The 17,527-nt window shown below is 38.5% G+C and overlaps 1 protein-coding gene across 24 annotated transcripts in view; it reads left to right on the forward strand.

Annotated features, from left to right (window-relative positions):
• Nucleotides 1-17,527, forward strand: part of SNAP91 (synaptosome associated protein 91) — a 64,388-nt gene that overhangs the window by 17,884 nt on the left and 28,977 nt on the right. For 16 of the 24 annotated variants that reach the window (XM_039569067.1, XM_039569066.1, XM_039569068.1 and 13 more), the window contains 11 exons: nt 1,443-1,585; nt 2,633-2,708; nt 4,535-4,637; nt 6,228-6,321; nt 7,486-7,597; nt 8,964-9,070; nt 10,223-10,264; nt 13,376-13,446; nt 13,856-13,861; nt 14,802-14,829; nt 16,609-16,718. In XM_039569067.1, the coding sequence (XP_039425001.1) occupies nt 1,443-1,585; nt 2,633-2,708; nt 4,535-4,637; nt 6,228-6,321; nt 7,486-7,597; nt 8,964-9,070; nt 10,223-10,264; nt 13,376-13,446; nt 13,856-13,861; nt 14,802-14,829; nt 16,609-16,718 (892 nt within the window). The remainder of the gene's footprint in view (nt 1-1,442; nt 1,586-2,632; nt 2,709-4,534; nt 4,638-6,227; nt 6,322-7,485; nt 7,598-8,963; nt 9,071-10,222; nt 10,265-13,375; nt 13,447-13,855; nt 13,862-14,801; nt 14,830-16,608; nt 16,719-17,527) is intronic. The other 8 variants (XM_019287415.2, XM_039569065.1, XM_019287437.2 and 5 more) reach the window with 1 other exon arrangement.

The following is a 17,527-nucleotide window of genomic DNA, read 5'->3' on the forward strand; positions in this document are numbered from 1 at the left end:
CCTGTCCTGCAAAGGCAGAATCAGTAGTTTAATGTTGAGCCTTGACTTTCCACTCTTGGCAGTATTAATGCTCTCCATTGCATGGGATTATGTAGGGGAGGGAAAGGAAGTCTGCAAAGTGGTGACCCTGCTGTCCTAGTGGATTGAACTCCTCTTGTAGACTCACATAGTTTAGGTGTGCATGGATCAGTCATAAAATACCCTGTCTGCTTTTGAGGTAGAATATCTGTAATCACTGAAAGACTTGAATAGTTGGAGGAAAATTTCTAGTCTGGGGGTGGGGAAGAAATCATTAACAATGATTCCTCTGAGGAAAAGTAAAAGACGAGTATTTTCATTTCAGATAATGCTTAGTCTAGTAGTTAAACTTTTAAATTTTTCCTGCTTAGGCCTTCAAACTTTAAGCCTCGGCCCTACAATTAGATCTGTGTTTGGTGCTCTTGTTGTTGCATAAAGTTGTCTCCTGAAGTCTTCCTAGGGCTGTATGTGGCATCACACGGGTTTTGGTCATGCAGTTGCAGTATGCAGTATGCAGTTTCCAGCTGTGTCTCAAAAATAGGTGATAGCTTGTAGAAGGTAATTGCTGGCTGCCTAACTGGAGTCGGTAGATGACAGGTGATGTAGTAAATCACAGACCCTATCAGTAGATGTGGGATATAGAGGATAGTGGAAAGCTTACTGCCCTACTGTTTATGATTTAACTGCTTACCTTAATTTCATGCACTCTTCTGTGCAAGTTTACATCTTCTTAATGTCCAGGACACCAAGCTGTATGTTACTGTTCCCTAAGACAGTCTAATGCCTTATTTCTTCTACGTAAGGTGCAGTTGCTTCAGTATAAACTAATGTCATTCCTGGTGTTCTTTCTCACTGTTGAGGAGGTCTTAATGCATGCCTGAATGCACTCTTCTGCTTTCTGGGTCTGTAGAAACTCTAGGAGGTGTGCTGGAGCTTGCTGATTAAAACAACCTCTGGGTGACGACTAGAGTATCTGTTTCTGGAGATACCTCTTTTTGCTGATGTGACTGGGTTCAGTGTGCTTGACATGTTACCTGTAAGTGAAGAATTCAGTTGTACTTATTCCTCTAACCCAGAGGTAACAAACTGTGACAATTAACTTAAAAACCTGCAAACAGTAAAGTCATACGATGATGTGCGCCCTAACTTCATCTGGGATAAAGATGGAGAAACGTTTGGTCATAGCTCAGGACAGAATTGTTGGATGAAAGAATTAGACCACTGTTGCTGTCAGCATGTACTAATATAATTTCAGTTTGGGTTTTTTTTGGTTTTGTTTCTTTTCTTTAAATGTGGAATGTAGTCACTGAACTTCCTATTGTCACAACCACGGCCTGCAGCCTGGTGGGCTGAGAACTGGTCCATGCTGCAGACTTTCTGTCATATTTTTAGCACCTAATGCCTTCCTTTTCTCTCTCCTACAGACTTGATCCAAGCAACTAACGAAACAAATGTGAATATCCCTCAGATGGCTGATACGCTTTTTGAGCGAGCAACGAACAGTAGCTGGGTGGTCGTATTCAAAGCCTTAGTCACCACACATCATCTAATGGTCCATGGCAATGAGGTATGTGTTAACAGCTCTCGCAAGGCCACATTGACACTGAACACACTCCAAGCCAAAAGTGTTAGTAGTGCAGAGGCATCTTGTCTGAACCAGTAAGGACCTGAGAACAAAGGGCAAGAATGACTCTTGATGAAAACTTACCTTCAGCAACAGAGTTGGACTGGTTTTCTGTCTCTCCATTTATAAAACCATAACATAAGACCAAGATGCAGCCTGTGCCAGGATGCTGACAATTTTTGCACTGAATGTGAAAACAGAGCTAAACAGGATTAAACACTACCTGTGATTTTTTGACTGAGGTCAGAGTTGGTGTTCTGGCACGTGTATACTGCCATCCAAATAGTTGTTTTTTCTGCATAAATGTTAAAATCTTTCTAGAGCTGTAAATTCAACTTTAGCCTTTTGGATCAAGTTCTCCTTATCCTTGCTTTTCATTGACCTGAATGGGCACATATGTTTGCATAAAAGGAGACAGCATGTTTAAAGAATTTCAGTATGACTGTGAAATAATTCCTCCCTGCTGTATATAAAGTGTTTTCATGCAATGAACTTCTCACAGTGTAAGTTTTTACTCCTATTTTTCCATTCCAAGTTTTGGTCAACATTCTTATCTGATTTCTCTGTTTCAGGCTGTTAGTCCCTGTATTTGATGGGGGGCCTTGCTTGTTATTAAAACAGGCCTTCAGCTTGGCTGAAACAGAGGGCTGATGGATTGAGAAGTCTGGGACTAGCCTGGATATGTGCTTTGTAAGCAGATAAATTTTTGCTCCCTCAAATCCCTGAGCATTAAACATTTCTATTGCTCCTTTTGCAATGTATTTTGTATTTTGCACATAATCTATTTTTTATATATACAGTAGAACATTTACTAGAGATTCTAACTAAAAGTAGTTAATGTGAATGGACAAAAAAAAGTTTTGAGGAAGGTATTGCAGGCTAAGACAAAAATCAGTGATTTCATGTTGTATGCTGAAAGTAATCATGCTTCTAGAAGGTACAAAACCTTCAGATGCAGCATGTGATAAGAAAAATGACTTTGTGTTGCAGAGATTTATTCAGTACCTGGCATCTAGAAACACATTGTTCAATCTCAGCAATTTTCTGGACAAAAGTGGATCTCATGGTAAGCCTACTTATGTCTGTAATCTCAACAAGATTTTAAATAAGATACTATTGTTAATTTGCTCCTTTGTTCTTAAGATGTAAATAATATTAAAATGTGCTACTGCAGACTTTTTATGAGTACTTAATAAATACAGGAGCACAAGTGAACTGCTGAACAAATTCAGAACAATATTTCTCATCTCCTGCAATATTTTTACTCAAAAGGTGAAACTGTACAAATCCTTCAAGTGCTGGTTGAAATCTGGGCTGGGTCAGCTATCTCCTTAGCTCTTATGGGTGTTAAAAGTTGAAATGGATAATTTTCCATTTAGTTTTTTGGGTTTTACTCAGTCTTAAATAGTGATTCAGTTGCTTGGGGACACTGTGCTTTTTAGGCATTATCTGTAACTGCTTAGTGGTAGGGCAGTTGGCACCAGAAGAACTGTTGGTTTTGATTTGATTTGAGTCATGAATTTAGAAAGGTCTAGGCAGAAATTAAGGACTTGTTCCCTCTGAATCTTACAAAGCCTGCTTTTCTACTTTTCATGCTGGAATTATTAGTGAATTTTCCTGTGCCTCCAATTAACAGAGGAAAAGCTTGTTTCATGGTAGCTCTACCAGAAAAGAGGGAAAATATAATTCTTCAGCTGTCAGAGAATATTTGTAGATTGTATGCATACTACAGGAATGCTACAATAATGGGAAAATTCAAAGCAATGCCACATTACTTCATCTCTTGATGTAGACATGTGATGCCAAAAAAACTTTAGCATCTTTTAGACATGGTAACAGGGCAGGAACAAAGCTAAACAAATACTAAGAGTGTGTTCATCTAAGCAAAACATGATATATGTGTGTATATATATATATATATATATATGCTCAAAGACACTGGTATTTGGCAGCAATTAATTCTGTTAAATTCATGCATTTGTGTTCTTCACTACTTTCTTTAAACTTGAATTGCCATTTCATAGATAATACATGGTATGTCATAGATAATGAGGCATCAGATTTGGTAGTGTTTTGCCTGAGTTGGCAGGGTTACTTAATGGTGAGAGATATTAAGGGAGAATATAGTCAATGACTGAATTGAGAGGTTTGGATTTTTAGAAAGGTAACAAAAAGGGACCTGAATCGAAGAGGAAGATGAGTTGCCTTCTGCACACATCTCTGTGGCTTAGAGGAAGAAACACTGCTGGACAGGCTGTAAAACTAACTGCTCAGATATCATAGGTTTAAAGGGCACTGAAGCTTGAGGTGCCTTGTACGGTATTATGTGCCTTGAGGATTTCTGATTTAACAGTTCAAGGAAGGCACTAGTCTCTGTGGATTCCATCATAATTTCTTTGTTCTGGTAAACCTAGTCAGGGGAATTTTGAAGGTCCATGTAAGAGTCAGAGTGACTAATATACATAAAATAAAAAGTGTTTAAGTTGAACTTGAGCTTTATCTTGGAAGTCCAAGAACTGTACCGGTTCAGTACAAACTTTTGCTAAATTGGTATTTTTCCCTGTTAATAGAGGGGTAACTTTTTTGCCATGAAGTAATATTACCCCATAACTATGTAGAGACCTCTATCAGGTTTCCCCAGGAACCATGCCACTGGTGCATTGCATGAATCTGTTGGAAGTAGAGGACAGTGGTTGTTTGTTTTGGTGAACCACTACTGGTTTTTCTTCAGAAGCTGAAAGATGTCTTGTGCTGCCTGTTCTGTATGTGAAGCTGCATAGTGTAACAGAAATCACACAATCTTGGGGTCTGGCAGCTGTGTATTATAATTTACTAAAGAACTTCCAAACAAGCATGACAATCAAATGTAAAATTCGTAACTGTTTTTTGCAGGTTATGACATGTCCACCTTTATAAGGCGTTATAGTAGATACTTGAATGAAAAAGCATTTTCCTACAGACAAATGGCGTTTGACTTTGCAAGAGTGAAGAAAGGGTAAGCGAAGTTTAGATACATAAATTAATAGGGTTGCCTGACCCATGAAAATCTTATTTGTGGCATTACACTTAATTTTAGTTTCTCAGTGACTTTGTTGTTATATGCTTTGTGTAGCTACAACAAAAAAACCTGATTTTTGAAGTACTTGTAATTGGTTAAAAATTGCCCAAAGAGGATAGGAAGTACTGGCTGGTAAGGCAAATACGGAAGACTAAAGTAGGTGCCTTGCCGAACTGGGAGCTTTTAGTGCTAGCTTTAAATCTGACCCTAATTAAATTTTGCAGCAGTGAGGCTGTGTTTAGGATTTGGAGAAGGAAACACTCTAAAACTATGTTTAGGATGTTTCATTACTCTCCAGACACTTGCCCTAAGAAAGGTGGCTGATTGCAAACAAAGCCTGAAGTGAACTCCTGAAGTTCTTAGCAGGCAACAGAGGAAACAGTTACAAACTGAACAAAATAACATTGCAAACTGCTTGCTTTATTTCCCACAAGAACTGTGTTAAAAAAAAAAAAAAAAAAGGTTAACCCAGCCCAGAGTAGTATGTTGGTATTTATGAGAACATTTTTCTGGTCTCTGACTCTGCTAGCTGGGACTTTATGGGCTCTAGATTGTCTCTTGAAGCACAGATGACACAGCAAGTGGCTTAACACTCACTGAAGGTGCAGCTTAATTGACTGCATATTAAAGATGCTCCTGCTAATCATGAGTTGCATACAGGATCCTTCTGGCAGTTCTGGTGTGTTCTGCAGCTTGGGATTCTGACCTGTTGATGCAGGCATCAGTACCAGGCTGCTCTCTCCTGCTTCTCAAACAGCCAGAAAGTGTAAGGCCTACTGTGGCAGCTTTGCTGTGTAGGTGGATGCCATTCCCTTAGTGGGGATCATATGAGTTTGCTCTTGCACACTTGATGTTAAATAAAGGTAAGTTTGGGCTGCTGGGGATCCTACTGTTCCTGTCTTTCTGTAAATTCCTGGAAAGGCTTTCTATGCCTGTTATTTCTGGTGCTCAGAACAAGGTGCTGCTTCAGAGTATAGCATAAAATAAGTAAGAGTATGTATGCATTTCCAGTCTGCATATGTACACCTGTCTGCAGCCAGAACAGGGCAATACATAACCATGGTTTTGCAGGTTTGTCATAATCAGAGGTAAAAATGACCATGCTTGAAGTCTGCTATGAGACTATGGATGACTCTTAAGAAATGCTACACATCCATGGACTGGTCAGCAATGAGTTGTCATTAGTTACTCATAATAAACTTTGTGCACAAAGTGTATCAGTCTAAGTACTTCTGTGGTAGTATTTCTAGTTAGCAATTTAAGCTCCCAGTGTCATCTTTCCATAAAGAGATCAATCTCTTGTGTTCATTACTCTAACACAAAACCTTTCCTCACCTGCTGTCAGAAAGGGTGGCTGGATGAAGTATGCTCTCATGATGACATGAGAAGAAGGAGAATCAGACTGTGCTTTTGAAATGGTTTAAAATGAGTTATAGGTGCTTCAAGCATAAATTTTAGACAACAGATCAGTTTTGGGGAAGGGAGAGAGGAAACAGCATGGTTTCTAATCTGTATTCCCTCTTGCAGAGCGGAAGGTGTAATGAGAACAATGGCTCCTGAAAAGCTGCTGAAGAGTATGCCAATATTACAGGAACAAATTGATGCACTACTTGAATTTGATGTATGTATTGAAGCTGACCTAGCATTAACACTGGGCAGTTACTTATAAATGATTCATTATAATGAGCACATTTCACCTTGTAGGTAATGCTTTACTCATCATCCCTTATGGAGGGCCAAAAAAATCCCCTTTTCAGTGTTCCACTGAGGTATTGTGGCCAAAGAATGGCCCTTGCCCATATGTATGAAATGTAAAGATTGCACTTTTGGTTTTGTAGAGAGGGAACTTGGAGTTTCATCTTCTGCATAAGTGAGGGGGAAGAAATGGACAAAACAAGGAGACCGAAAACTCTCTTTTCTGTCTTTGGCAACCAGCTTCTTTTGGGGGGAGGGAAAAGCCCATTACAATACCACATGAACACTGTTTGACTTCCTCAAAATCTTCATCTTGTTTTCAGCTGTGAACTAAATTGGCTAAAGTTTCATCTAGGCTGTTCATATAAATAAGTGTATGCAATATATTTATCATGTCATGAATGCTGATGGGATTGTTTATTTGACCTAAGGATAAAAACAGAAATCATTTGTTGGGGGAGGCACAGTGTGACATTTCAAAGAGGTTTTTGAAGGAATTGCTTCTTCTGTTGGTGGGCAGCAAGATACACTTTGAGGTGGAAGGCAGAGCCTACTCCAGCTCTCAGAGGAAAGACTTAGAAGTACATGTCTCACAATGTGCTTTCCATTCCTTAAATGGCATAGGAATTGTGATAGTGCTCTCAGGAGATATTTTTAAGAAAAGAAAGACCTTTTAATAAATGAGCACATATTTCTTTCCTAAGTTGATGTGAGAAAGGATCTTGACATCATTAATCCAAATACATTATCTCATAGAATATTAAGTTTTTGTTAAGCTCTGCTGTAAACTGACATCTTTTGTCCATTTCATTAAAACCATTAATAGCATCTCTGCCTTCCTCGTCTTCATGATTAAGTGAAGGAGACAAGACTAAGATGTTGCTGTGGATACTCCTCTGCTGTAGAGGGTTGTTTTGGAGTGATGAGGAAAGCAGTCCTTGATCTGCTAACCAAAGCTTTTGTTTAGCGTCTTAGCATGAAAACTTCAGTGCTTGGTTCTGTCTGTGACAGCACCAAATACCTGGTGTTAGCTGAAATGTTTGATTGCATTTGATGCTTGTTTTGTAAATAACTGGTATTTTATTTGTAGGTTCATCCAAATGAACTGACAAATGGTGTCATAAATGCTGCATTCATGCTTCTGTTTAAAGATCTCATCAAACTTTTTGCTTGCTACAATGATGGGGTTATTAACTTACTAGGTAAGTAACCTGGCTTGTATCTCACATACCATAAGCGAGTGAAGAATCAGTTTCAGGTCTGCTTCAGTTTTTTTACTTAACTTCCATTAAAGCTACATTTATCTTGACTGTTCTACTCTGATTTTAGAGAAAATTTTAAGCTGCACCCTCTTACATTACTGTTCATCTGCGGCTGGATCATCACATGCCCTTAAAAGTGTGTAGATGCTTACTTTAAAGACACTGACTATCTCTGTGCTTAAAGAAGTGTACTGTGTTGTGTGAGCATGCATAATATGTCCCGCAAGGTTAGACGCTTTTGCATTTTTAAGATGCCCACATTCTTCTGTTATATATCACAGAATCAATTAGGTTTGAAAAGACCTTTGAGATCATCGAGTCCAACTTGTGACCAAACACCACCTTATTACCTAGACCATGGCACTGAGTGCCATATCCAGTTTTTCCTTAAACACCTCCAGGGACAGTGACTCCATCACCTCCTTGCGCAGCCCATTCCAATGTCTAATCTCCCTTCCTGTGAAGAAATTCTTCCTAATGCCCAACCTAAACTTTCCCTGACACAGTTTATGACTGTGTCCTCTTGTCCTGTTGCTGGTTGCCTGGGAGAAGACACCAACCCTCACCTGGCTATAACTTCCTTTCAGGTAGTTGTAGAGAGTGATAATGTTATGTGGTAGCCTTGTATGAAGTAATACACTCCTGAATAACATTCCTGATCTGCCTGAAAGCATGACTTCCAAAATTGGATCCCCTCCAGAACCCTACCTACCCTCAGCCTACAAAGTGTAAAGGAGGCTATGAGCATGTTCTGAAGCTCAGGCAGCCTGGTGTGATCACCAGCATAACACAATGGGTTGGGCATAAAAATTCAATTGAAATTTCACTGTCTACTGCTGCTTAAAGCTTAAGTTCAGGTTGAAATATGTGGCAGCTGTGTTTAATAATGGACACAGATGGACCTTAGAGAGCTACTTCAGTGAAAAAGTGCAGTTCTTTTGAGTGAAGACAGTTTGGAGAGGACATATATTAATATATGTTTAAGTGTCCTTAATTATTTTGAACTCTAAGTTGGGTAGCTACTTCATCTGCTTACTTTCTAGTCTTTAAAAAAGTGGTTGACATCACACACAATGCTGTGGCTAGTTGGGGTTCAATTTGATGGTCTGTATAATTCTTTAGCAGCTCAGCAAGCCCAGCTTCTAAATTATAGTAGGCAAGAGGGATGCCACTAGATTAATGTCCAAGCAGTAAATGTTAATGTAGTGTCATATTCTTGAAAGGTGATTCTTCTGAAGACTAGAGTTGCAGATGTAAGACCATATGTGAGACATTCTAACTGAAATTTACTGCATTATTTCTTTAGAGAAATTTTTTGAAATGAAAAAGGGACAATGTAAAGATGCTCTTGAAATCTACAAACGATTTCTAACTCGAATGACCAGGGTATCAGAGTTTCTTAAAGTTGCAGAGGTAAGTGGCTTTCAGTCTTCTGGAGTCTGGCACTTAAGTACTTGGTGATTTTTTTTTTTTTTTAGCACCAATGTAAAGTATTAATTGCACTTGTTAAGCATCTGTCTCAGTGCGTATAAATGGATCTGGATCTTGGATCTGCTTGTTCAGGTCTTGTAGTTAAGCCCTGCTTAAGACTTCTACATGGCTCTGTGGTGCAGCCAAACTCAACTTTCCTGGTTAGATTAATAGATGACATGACTTCAAATGTACCAGTATTTCTGAGAAATGCTGTAATAAATGCATACTTCTAGGACAGGTTTGAATATTAGAGGAAGATACAGCAATTGGGAATAAAAACATGCAGATTTTTAAAATCTGTTTTTTTAGTTTTTGCAGCCAACATTAGGTTAACTGTAATGTGAGATTTTCCTGGTTTTGTTCCTTGTTATCATCCTCTTATGTGGATAATAGGAATATTACATGGTTAATTAACTCCTTTGCTGGGTTCTCATTTGTGGTAGTTGGCTCTTTGGCACAGGGTGCACATTTTCCACATTTCATACTTCATTATAACGGACAGCAGTAATGAGCTTAATAAAAAGTTTGTTTCTTTGCTAATTCACTTGTCTATGGAGAAGCCTAATAGACTCCCTAATGACTTGTAATGTCAGATATGAATATTGAACTTGAGGGAGTAAAGTACTTTAGGGACATAGGTCAGCTTTTCTGGACAGGGGTTATAGTGACTGCTTCAGGATTACAAGGTGCACAGGAGCTTGCTGCTCTGCTGCAAAAGCTGAACTAGCAGTCACTCTGAAGAACCATAGTGAAGCAACAGGGCAATTAATAGAAGATTGCAGACTTAACTTCCTGTCCTCTGAGACAATGGTATATGACCAGTGTATTTCAGTATAGAGTATGAATTTCACATGTGGGAAATCCTGCTCCATCTTGTTATCCTTTTATTTTAAATGGATTTTTAATTTGTGGGGAAAAAAACCAAAAACCTGCTGCAGGTTATGGAAGGTAGCTGCTGGAAAGATAGACATCTGCTTTCTAACTTTGTAGTATTTTTCTAAAGACAGAGTGCATTATAGCTTGAAGAAAATTAATGCCTGCTGTAGTGGAATAATGCACTTAGGTTTTACCTTTAATCTTTTATCTCCACAGCAAGTTGGGATTGACAAAGGTGATATACCTGATCTTACACAGGTAAGCTTCTCTTGCAGTCTTTTTGGATTTGTGTAATAAATAAAAGTTCTGTAATTAGGAAAGCACACCAGGAGTGCAAATGTTGGTGAAGGCATGCCACCTAACATGCTGTAGCTGCTGGTCCATTTTAAGTATCACTTGCAAATTGGCCTGGGTCCCTGGCTTTGTGTTTGATGTGAAGAGGGTATTTACTTAGAGGAAGAGGTCCATGCTGAAGAGTTCACCTGTGGCAGTTTTGATGCCAGTAAAACTGGAACATAAGAGCAACCCAAACTACTGAGCAGCTGCAAACCCCAACTGTTCATATAGTTTTTGTTCATGCAGTTTTCGATAGCCTCTTGAAAGCCAGGTTTAAATCAGCATCAGAATAGTGTTTCTCTTAGTTGAATGCCACTTAAAAATTCTGAAAGTGAGAAATTATGAGAAGGTGGAGAGTTATAATCTTTGTGGATTTCATATACAATGGGCCTATAAAGTCTGGCCACTCCTTCAGCAGAGAAAAGCAGCATGTGCAATACCAGACCTAATCCTGAAACAGCTGCCATAGTATGTTCCCCTAATTCTGTACCTCAGGGGCTCTTTTTTAACACAGTCCGGTCAGTGATGAACTGAGTCCTTAAACCAGAAGAGATCACCTTAAACCCAGTTAATGAAATATGCTTTATAAATTTCTGTGGCATTTGTATCTGCTTCTGCTTGTGTTGTGCCAGCCTGTTCTGCATCATCAGTCAGTGCCGCACTTGCTCAGCAGCACCTTAGTTACGGCTGCCGGATGGTCCCTTCCACCCTGTGAGCCAACACTTTAAAATACAATGGTTCTTTTGGAAGGAAGGGATCTACTGTGATAATCTCATCCAACTTCCTGACCACTTCAGTCTCTGCTCAGGTAGTCTGTCACAGCTGTGTTCTCCCAAAGGCTGCTTGGCACTCACTTGCTAAGGCTAGCCTGAAACATGCTGTATAGCTTATGTATAAGATCTCAGCAGCATACTTCAGAGAGAAATAAATAAAAGGTGAATAATAAAACTAAATTTCAGTTAATAATTAGTACATAATTCTGCATAGTATCAATGGTATACCTAAATTTCTGTAGCAGGCCCTGGCAATAGTTGGTATTCTGCAGAAGTTGGCTGTGTTGAAACTCTGTGTGCACATACTCTGTAAATCCAGACAAGTGGTCCCAGTAGTGTAATCCAAGTTGATAATTGTCTTCTTTGGACTTCATAGTTTGGCTACAAAGTTTTGGAGACTGAGAAGGCATATTTGCAGAAAAAAATCTTGGTTCATTTTTATTTACTAGCATTTCTTAAAGTATGACAGTTTTGCCCCTAGTAGCTAGTAGGGAACCCATATCTAAGGTTCCAGCACAAGGCTGACTGATAGATTATCTAATGTTAAAACAGCATCTAGAAGGCATTAAGCAATGTTCAGTGTTGCAAATTGGGTACTAGATAGTATTTCCTTTCCAAATTGGTGCATCTGGGTAGAAATTTTCTGAAGCTTCTTCTCTGAGTTCTGTTTGATAGATAAGTTTTGTATTACCTTGCTGGTTTTTAAGAAACCTTTGACTAGTATATTGGAAAGCTATCTAAAGTGTCTAGAAGTAACTGGTAACAGTAAATCATGCAATCCTTTTTTTTAATTTTTTTTTTTAAACATAGCTTTTACTTACATATTAAAGTCACACAACTTGTATCTTACAATATAGCCTTTTTGAATATGTAAAAGCCTGAATCCGTCTGGATTTTTTTAGTTTGTTTTACCGTTCTTCTTTCATTTTCTGCTGGAGAATTCTTATAACTAGGTCACTCATGTTTAACCAATTCTTATTATGCCCAAATGAATTGAAAGTTAATAAATATGCCTGTAAAAGCAGCAAGGTCAAGATGTCTCTTCACTCCTTGTGTACGTAGGACGTATTTAAACTCAATATGTCATTTAAGATTATTTTGAGCGTTTTAAATTTCTGGATGTGTTAAGTTACTGGTTTTAATGCTAAAATCAATATGCAGACACTGCATGCACACTGAGCTGTGCACTGGTACTAGCAGGTGCTATGCATCCTGAAATACCTGATGCAGCCAGTCTGCTTGTTTTTCAGTATAGGAGCAGTGAGTAGTCTGTTTTCAAGCATCACAAACTGACTTGTTTGATAATTATGTCTGCCCTGAAATTAAAGATGTTATTTATGAAGAACATCATAGATATTGCTGTCAGGAATTGTGGTTGATCTGAAAGAGACTGATAAAGAGAATTCCCTGTTTAGAGACTGATGAACTGATGAACTTGTAACGCTGATGAAATATTCAATTATTATATGCTACTGTATCTCTCAAGGGTTTCTTCTCTGCTTGTAGATCTTCTAGGAGTCTACTTATCCAGACTCTATTTTTATACTGGAATAGCTAAGCCCAGTGTGCATTTACAACTACTTTTTCTGTCTGCCATTGTAACAGCAAGTGCCTGTGGGTATTGGCTGCTGACCACAAAAAAGTTGCTTAAAATAAAACCTAAAATCGGGGAGGCCTGAAAAAGCTTAGTTTTTTATAGATGTCTAAAATAGTAATCTTTCTGCATTTTGATCTAGCTGCACAGTAACCTGTGTCAGGGTACCATTTTGCTAAGAACAGCTATAAGGTTTTGTGATGTTGGGGGTCTTGAGCTAAAGGTAGCTCCTTCTGGGGGCATTGGAAAGAACTTTGTTTCATTTAGGCTGCAAATGCTTTCTAACCCTCTGGTCATGAAAGAGGTGTTGGGGGTGTGACCTTGAACCTGTGAATCTTGACATTAACCCTGTGGATGCCTGTGCTGTTGTCAGTGTTTAACCCTGATTTTAAAGCATGATGAGCAGCACATCCTGGATTTAGGCTTCAGGTGCTGCACAGTAGAGGTAGACGTTTTCCCTCTGCAAATTTGGATGCAGTAACATCTTTTTAAAACTGGCTTTGCCTGAATACTTCTAGCATGGAAATGCACTATTTCCACACTGATGTAAGTAAAGTAACTGAATGAGCACACACAGTGGGCTTCAGGGAAGTTGATGCTGGATTTCAAAGTATGGTTAGATCACTGCAATACATTGAGGTGTGTATCTTTCTTTTCACTTTCAAGGCTCCCAGCAGTCTCATGGAGACCCTTGAGCAACATCTAAACTCACTGGAAGGAAAAAAACCTGGCAACAAGTAGGTATATATGTTGTACCATGTATCTAGGCATAGGAGTGACAGGGTGAGATTAATTCATGTTTAGGTTTGCCTCCACCAACCTCCTTCTGTCACTTAGCTGGAAAATAAGTAAGACAAGGCTTTTCCTTCCCTTTAAAAAGTCATCTTAATGGCAACCTTTTCTTTAATTACTGGTAGTGGGGGAAACACACAGAACAACTAGACACTTTCCAAAATTAAGTAAAATTACTTCAGGAAAACTTGAAGGAACTGGGGGTTTGCATGCTGCTAAGGCTTTTATCATCAAAATCTATTTCTTTTCTAATGGTTTTGCATCTTCTTGCTAGATACTTGCCATGGCTAAATCTAGGAAGGATTAAGCTAAACCTCTGTTTTCTCTTTTACTGTTGCTTTCCTTGCAATTTAGCGAAGGGTAAGTACATACCTTTACGTATCACTTGCTTACTGGCATGGTTATGTGTATTTTTCAAAGATTTTCTTGAGCACTTAGATATTTTCTTTGAACTGAGATCAACTGTTCTTTGCTTTTGTATATAGTCATTAAGTTATTTTTTTGTCATTTCTGTGATTAGAAGATCTGCAAATCTTGTAATCTGTTCTACAGCTGCTAGGACTTACCCAATTCAAGTAACTTATGGGATGGATGCTAGTTCAATACTGGTGCAGCTTTATCTTCAATTCCTCCTTTCATCTCTTAGATCAAAGTAGCTCTAAAAATATGTAGCAGTATTTTCATACCTCATAATGAAAGCAAACAGATGCACTGACGTGCATTTTAAGTTATGATTAAGGCTCTGTCAGTTACTGTTAGTGTGATTTTAGTGCATGTGGGAGAACTTTCAGCTTGAACTTTCCAACTCACTGTTTTCATACTTTTAAATGCAGTTATTTTCAAGTAACTCTGACTTTCTTTAAAAGAAAGCAGACTTTGAAAATTTGCTGATACATCCTCAGAAGACTTATGTTAGATAACTGCTTCAGTATTGGTGGTGTTCTGATGCTGTTGCATGGTTTTCTAATATGGTGACACCTTGCCCATGTAACTCTTTCCTACCGGGTCCTGTAGGCACCGAAGCAAGATACTTGCATGCATCTCTGCCTTTCCTCCATTTAGTAGAGCTTATTTAAAAGGCAGAATAATCCTCTGATGCTAGTTAGCTTAATAGATTAATTTAAGATTTGAAGTAAAATTTGCATTCCTTGTCTAAAGTGGCACATGGAAGTTTGAGAAACGTAAAGGGCATGCAATTGAAGAGGTCTTCAGAAAGCTTTCATGATTAGGTTTTGGTCTTTTTGCAGGAGTTTTGATTACCTAAACTATACTTATCTGAAAATCCCCTTTTTTTTTCTAGATCTGGGGCTCCTTCTCCTCTGAGCAAGGTAAATACTGCCAGCTGCTATACTAGATAATTCTTTTTCAGGTGATATGGTTTAGAACATTGTAAGGGCATAAAGAGTTAAACTTCCATCTCTTAATCTACTTTTTAGACTTTGCCACCTAATTGACAAAATTGCATCTTTTAATGGCTTTATAAATAATGGCCCTGTAAGAGCATGTCACTGATCTGAAGGGCTGCAGTGCTTGTACCATCAGGATGCTAAGGAACTTTACCTGGGTGTGATGATTGCTCCTTGTGAAAGCATAAAAGATACACATATTTTTATCTCAGTTTCCTTTTTTTTTTTTTTTTTTTCTTGCTTTCACTCCACCTTAATTCTCATGTCACTGAGAAACTTGCTCCAGGGTATTTCTCCTCCAAATATTTTACTCCTTCACTCCCTCTGCTCTGCAGCTTTTTAGGAGGAAGTTCTGACTCTTTTAAAACCATGTTCATGTGAAAAGCCAGGAAGAAAGGAGGAAAATTTTCATCCAATATATTTAGTTTCAGAAATGACCTTTATTAGTGAGACTGCTGACCTTAATTTAAAGCAAGGGTTGCCAGTGAAGATGCCTTGGTTTGAGTGTCAGATAAACTAATGAGCTTTATGGTGTTAGTAATAGTATTTCCTGGTATCCCTGGAGCATTGCCAGGTGCTATAGCTGTGTCTCATAATGGGCGTTGTGCAGGAAAAACTCAATGAAATCTTCTGAATCTAAGGCAGGGGGGTCAGTGTCTGATTCTAGAGAAAGTTCTTAAATTTCTTTCTGAAAAGCCCTTTACAAAAAACCACAACAAAACCAAGCAAAAAATACCCCCTCCAACTCCCCTGTTTAATACGAGAGCAGTTGGTGAGAACTACATGGTGGCTCAGAAAGTGTTCTTAAAACTTTAACCACATCTTCCTTGATGCACATGAGGGATTGGGACCCTTATAATCTCAAACTTCACTAAAGCTTTGAGGAGAGTCTAGAAAGCTTACACCCGTCTGCTAGAGTTATGATGATGAGATGGCAGTAGAAGAACTCAGAAGAAAATCTCTTCACCTTTGCCATTCTTTTTCCTTCTTAGAAGTGGTCAGAATGGCAAACAGTACTAAAATTAGGACTTGTTTTCAGTTTTTAGGAAAAGTCTCTCTCTAGCATGAGAGATGCTGTACCAAAGCTTATAGTATCTTTTAGAATTAAATAGATGCTCTACCAGGTAACTTGAGTCTTCAAGTTCACAGAGGAATTGCGATATACTCTCCTGGGTGGCTGTCCTTGCCATACTTGAAGTATCTTTATCCAGAATTGGAGGAGCTGATGAAGCAAAGTCATAGGCTGAGCTGCCTTTTGTATCTTCCCAAGGACTTAACCTTGAGTGCTGTTGATGGCTCTTTAAGCGCTCTTCTGAAGATTTACAAGCACACTTTTAACTAGTTTCTAACCATTTCTCTTCTCTCACCGTTTCTGTGGTTAGACTACTAAGGTGCTGTTGAGGGCAAACAACTATTTAATTCCATAGACAACATGAAGAGTCTGACAGTTATAGAATCAACCCCTTTAGAATAAATCTTGTAGAAATTTTTTTCCATCTTTGGAGTCACCCTGGGGTTTCTCAGCTCTACGACCATCTGAAAACTTAGCCCAGTCTTCCTTAAATTCTTTCAGAGGAGAAAACAGCTCACAATAAAAAGGCCTGATGTCAAAATTGGGTTTTTAAAGTATGTGCATCTGTGCATGAGTTGGTTGTGAAGAAATGTTGGGATATTGAATGTATATTTAAAATATTTCTCCAGTCTTCTCCAGCCACAACTGTTACATCTCCTAGTTCTACTCCAGCAAAAACTATTGATACATCTCCTCCAGTTGATCTTTTTGCAACTTCATCTACAGCTGCTCCAGTCAGGTAAGTTAAAAAGTGTATTTCAGTTACTGAGCTTGGTGTGGGTTCCAAAGTCATACAACAGGAGGCTTGCCTGAAAGGCTTTGCTTCTTTTACAAGTAGTGTACATCAGTTTTCAATGATCTACATTATTCTACCAGTATAGATCACAAATAAACTCTTAACACAAAAAAACCCTTACAAAACCCAAAAACCGAAAACCAAAAATACTGTACAGAAACTTCTAATTGAAAGACTGAAGTAATGTGCAAATCCCAAGTAGTCTTTGCTGACCTTCAGGAATCTCTTTCTAAAACTGCTGAATTAATATTCTCTTTTCCTGCTTTTCAAATCAGTTAATGAAGCACAAAGGTAATGAACTTCTGAAGGTTAAAATAAAAAAAATAAACATTTTACCTGTGAGAAAATCTGAACCTTGCTTTCTATTCAAAACCAGAACAAAGCACTCTTGCTCATTGTAAAGAGCAGGTGATTGAACTCCAGAGGCATAAAAACTCTAAGCTTGACCCAAAAGTCTGTAAGATGTAACTAATTTAAGTGTCAGGTGAAGAACTTCACTGAAGAAAGAGCTTCTGTTGTTTGTTATTTAAATGTTCTAGATGAACAAGGTCTGGTTTCCTAAGACCTGACTGCCTTAACCCACAGAAATTTTGCCAGTTCTCTTCTACCTGCAGCCTGTTTATAGCCTGGAGATGCAGGTTTCTTGCTTTCTGACATGGCATGATGTAATAGGGAAGTAGAATGGTGCTGGTGTCAGTCACAGCAGTTATTTTCTCTGTTTTTAGGGACCACCTGGGATTTTGCATTTTCTG

The sequence above is a fragment of the Corvus cornix genome, chromosome 3 (genome assembly GCF_000738735.6).
Source record: "Corvus cornix cornix isolate S_Up_H32 chromosome 3, ASM73873v5, whole genome shotgun sequence".
Classification (NCBI taxonomy): Eukaryota; Metazoa; Chordata; class Aves; order Passeriformes; family Corvidae; genus Corvus; species Corvus cornix.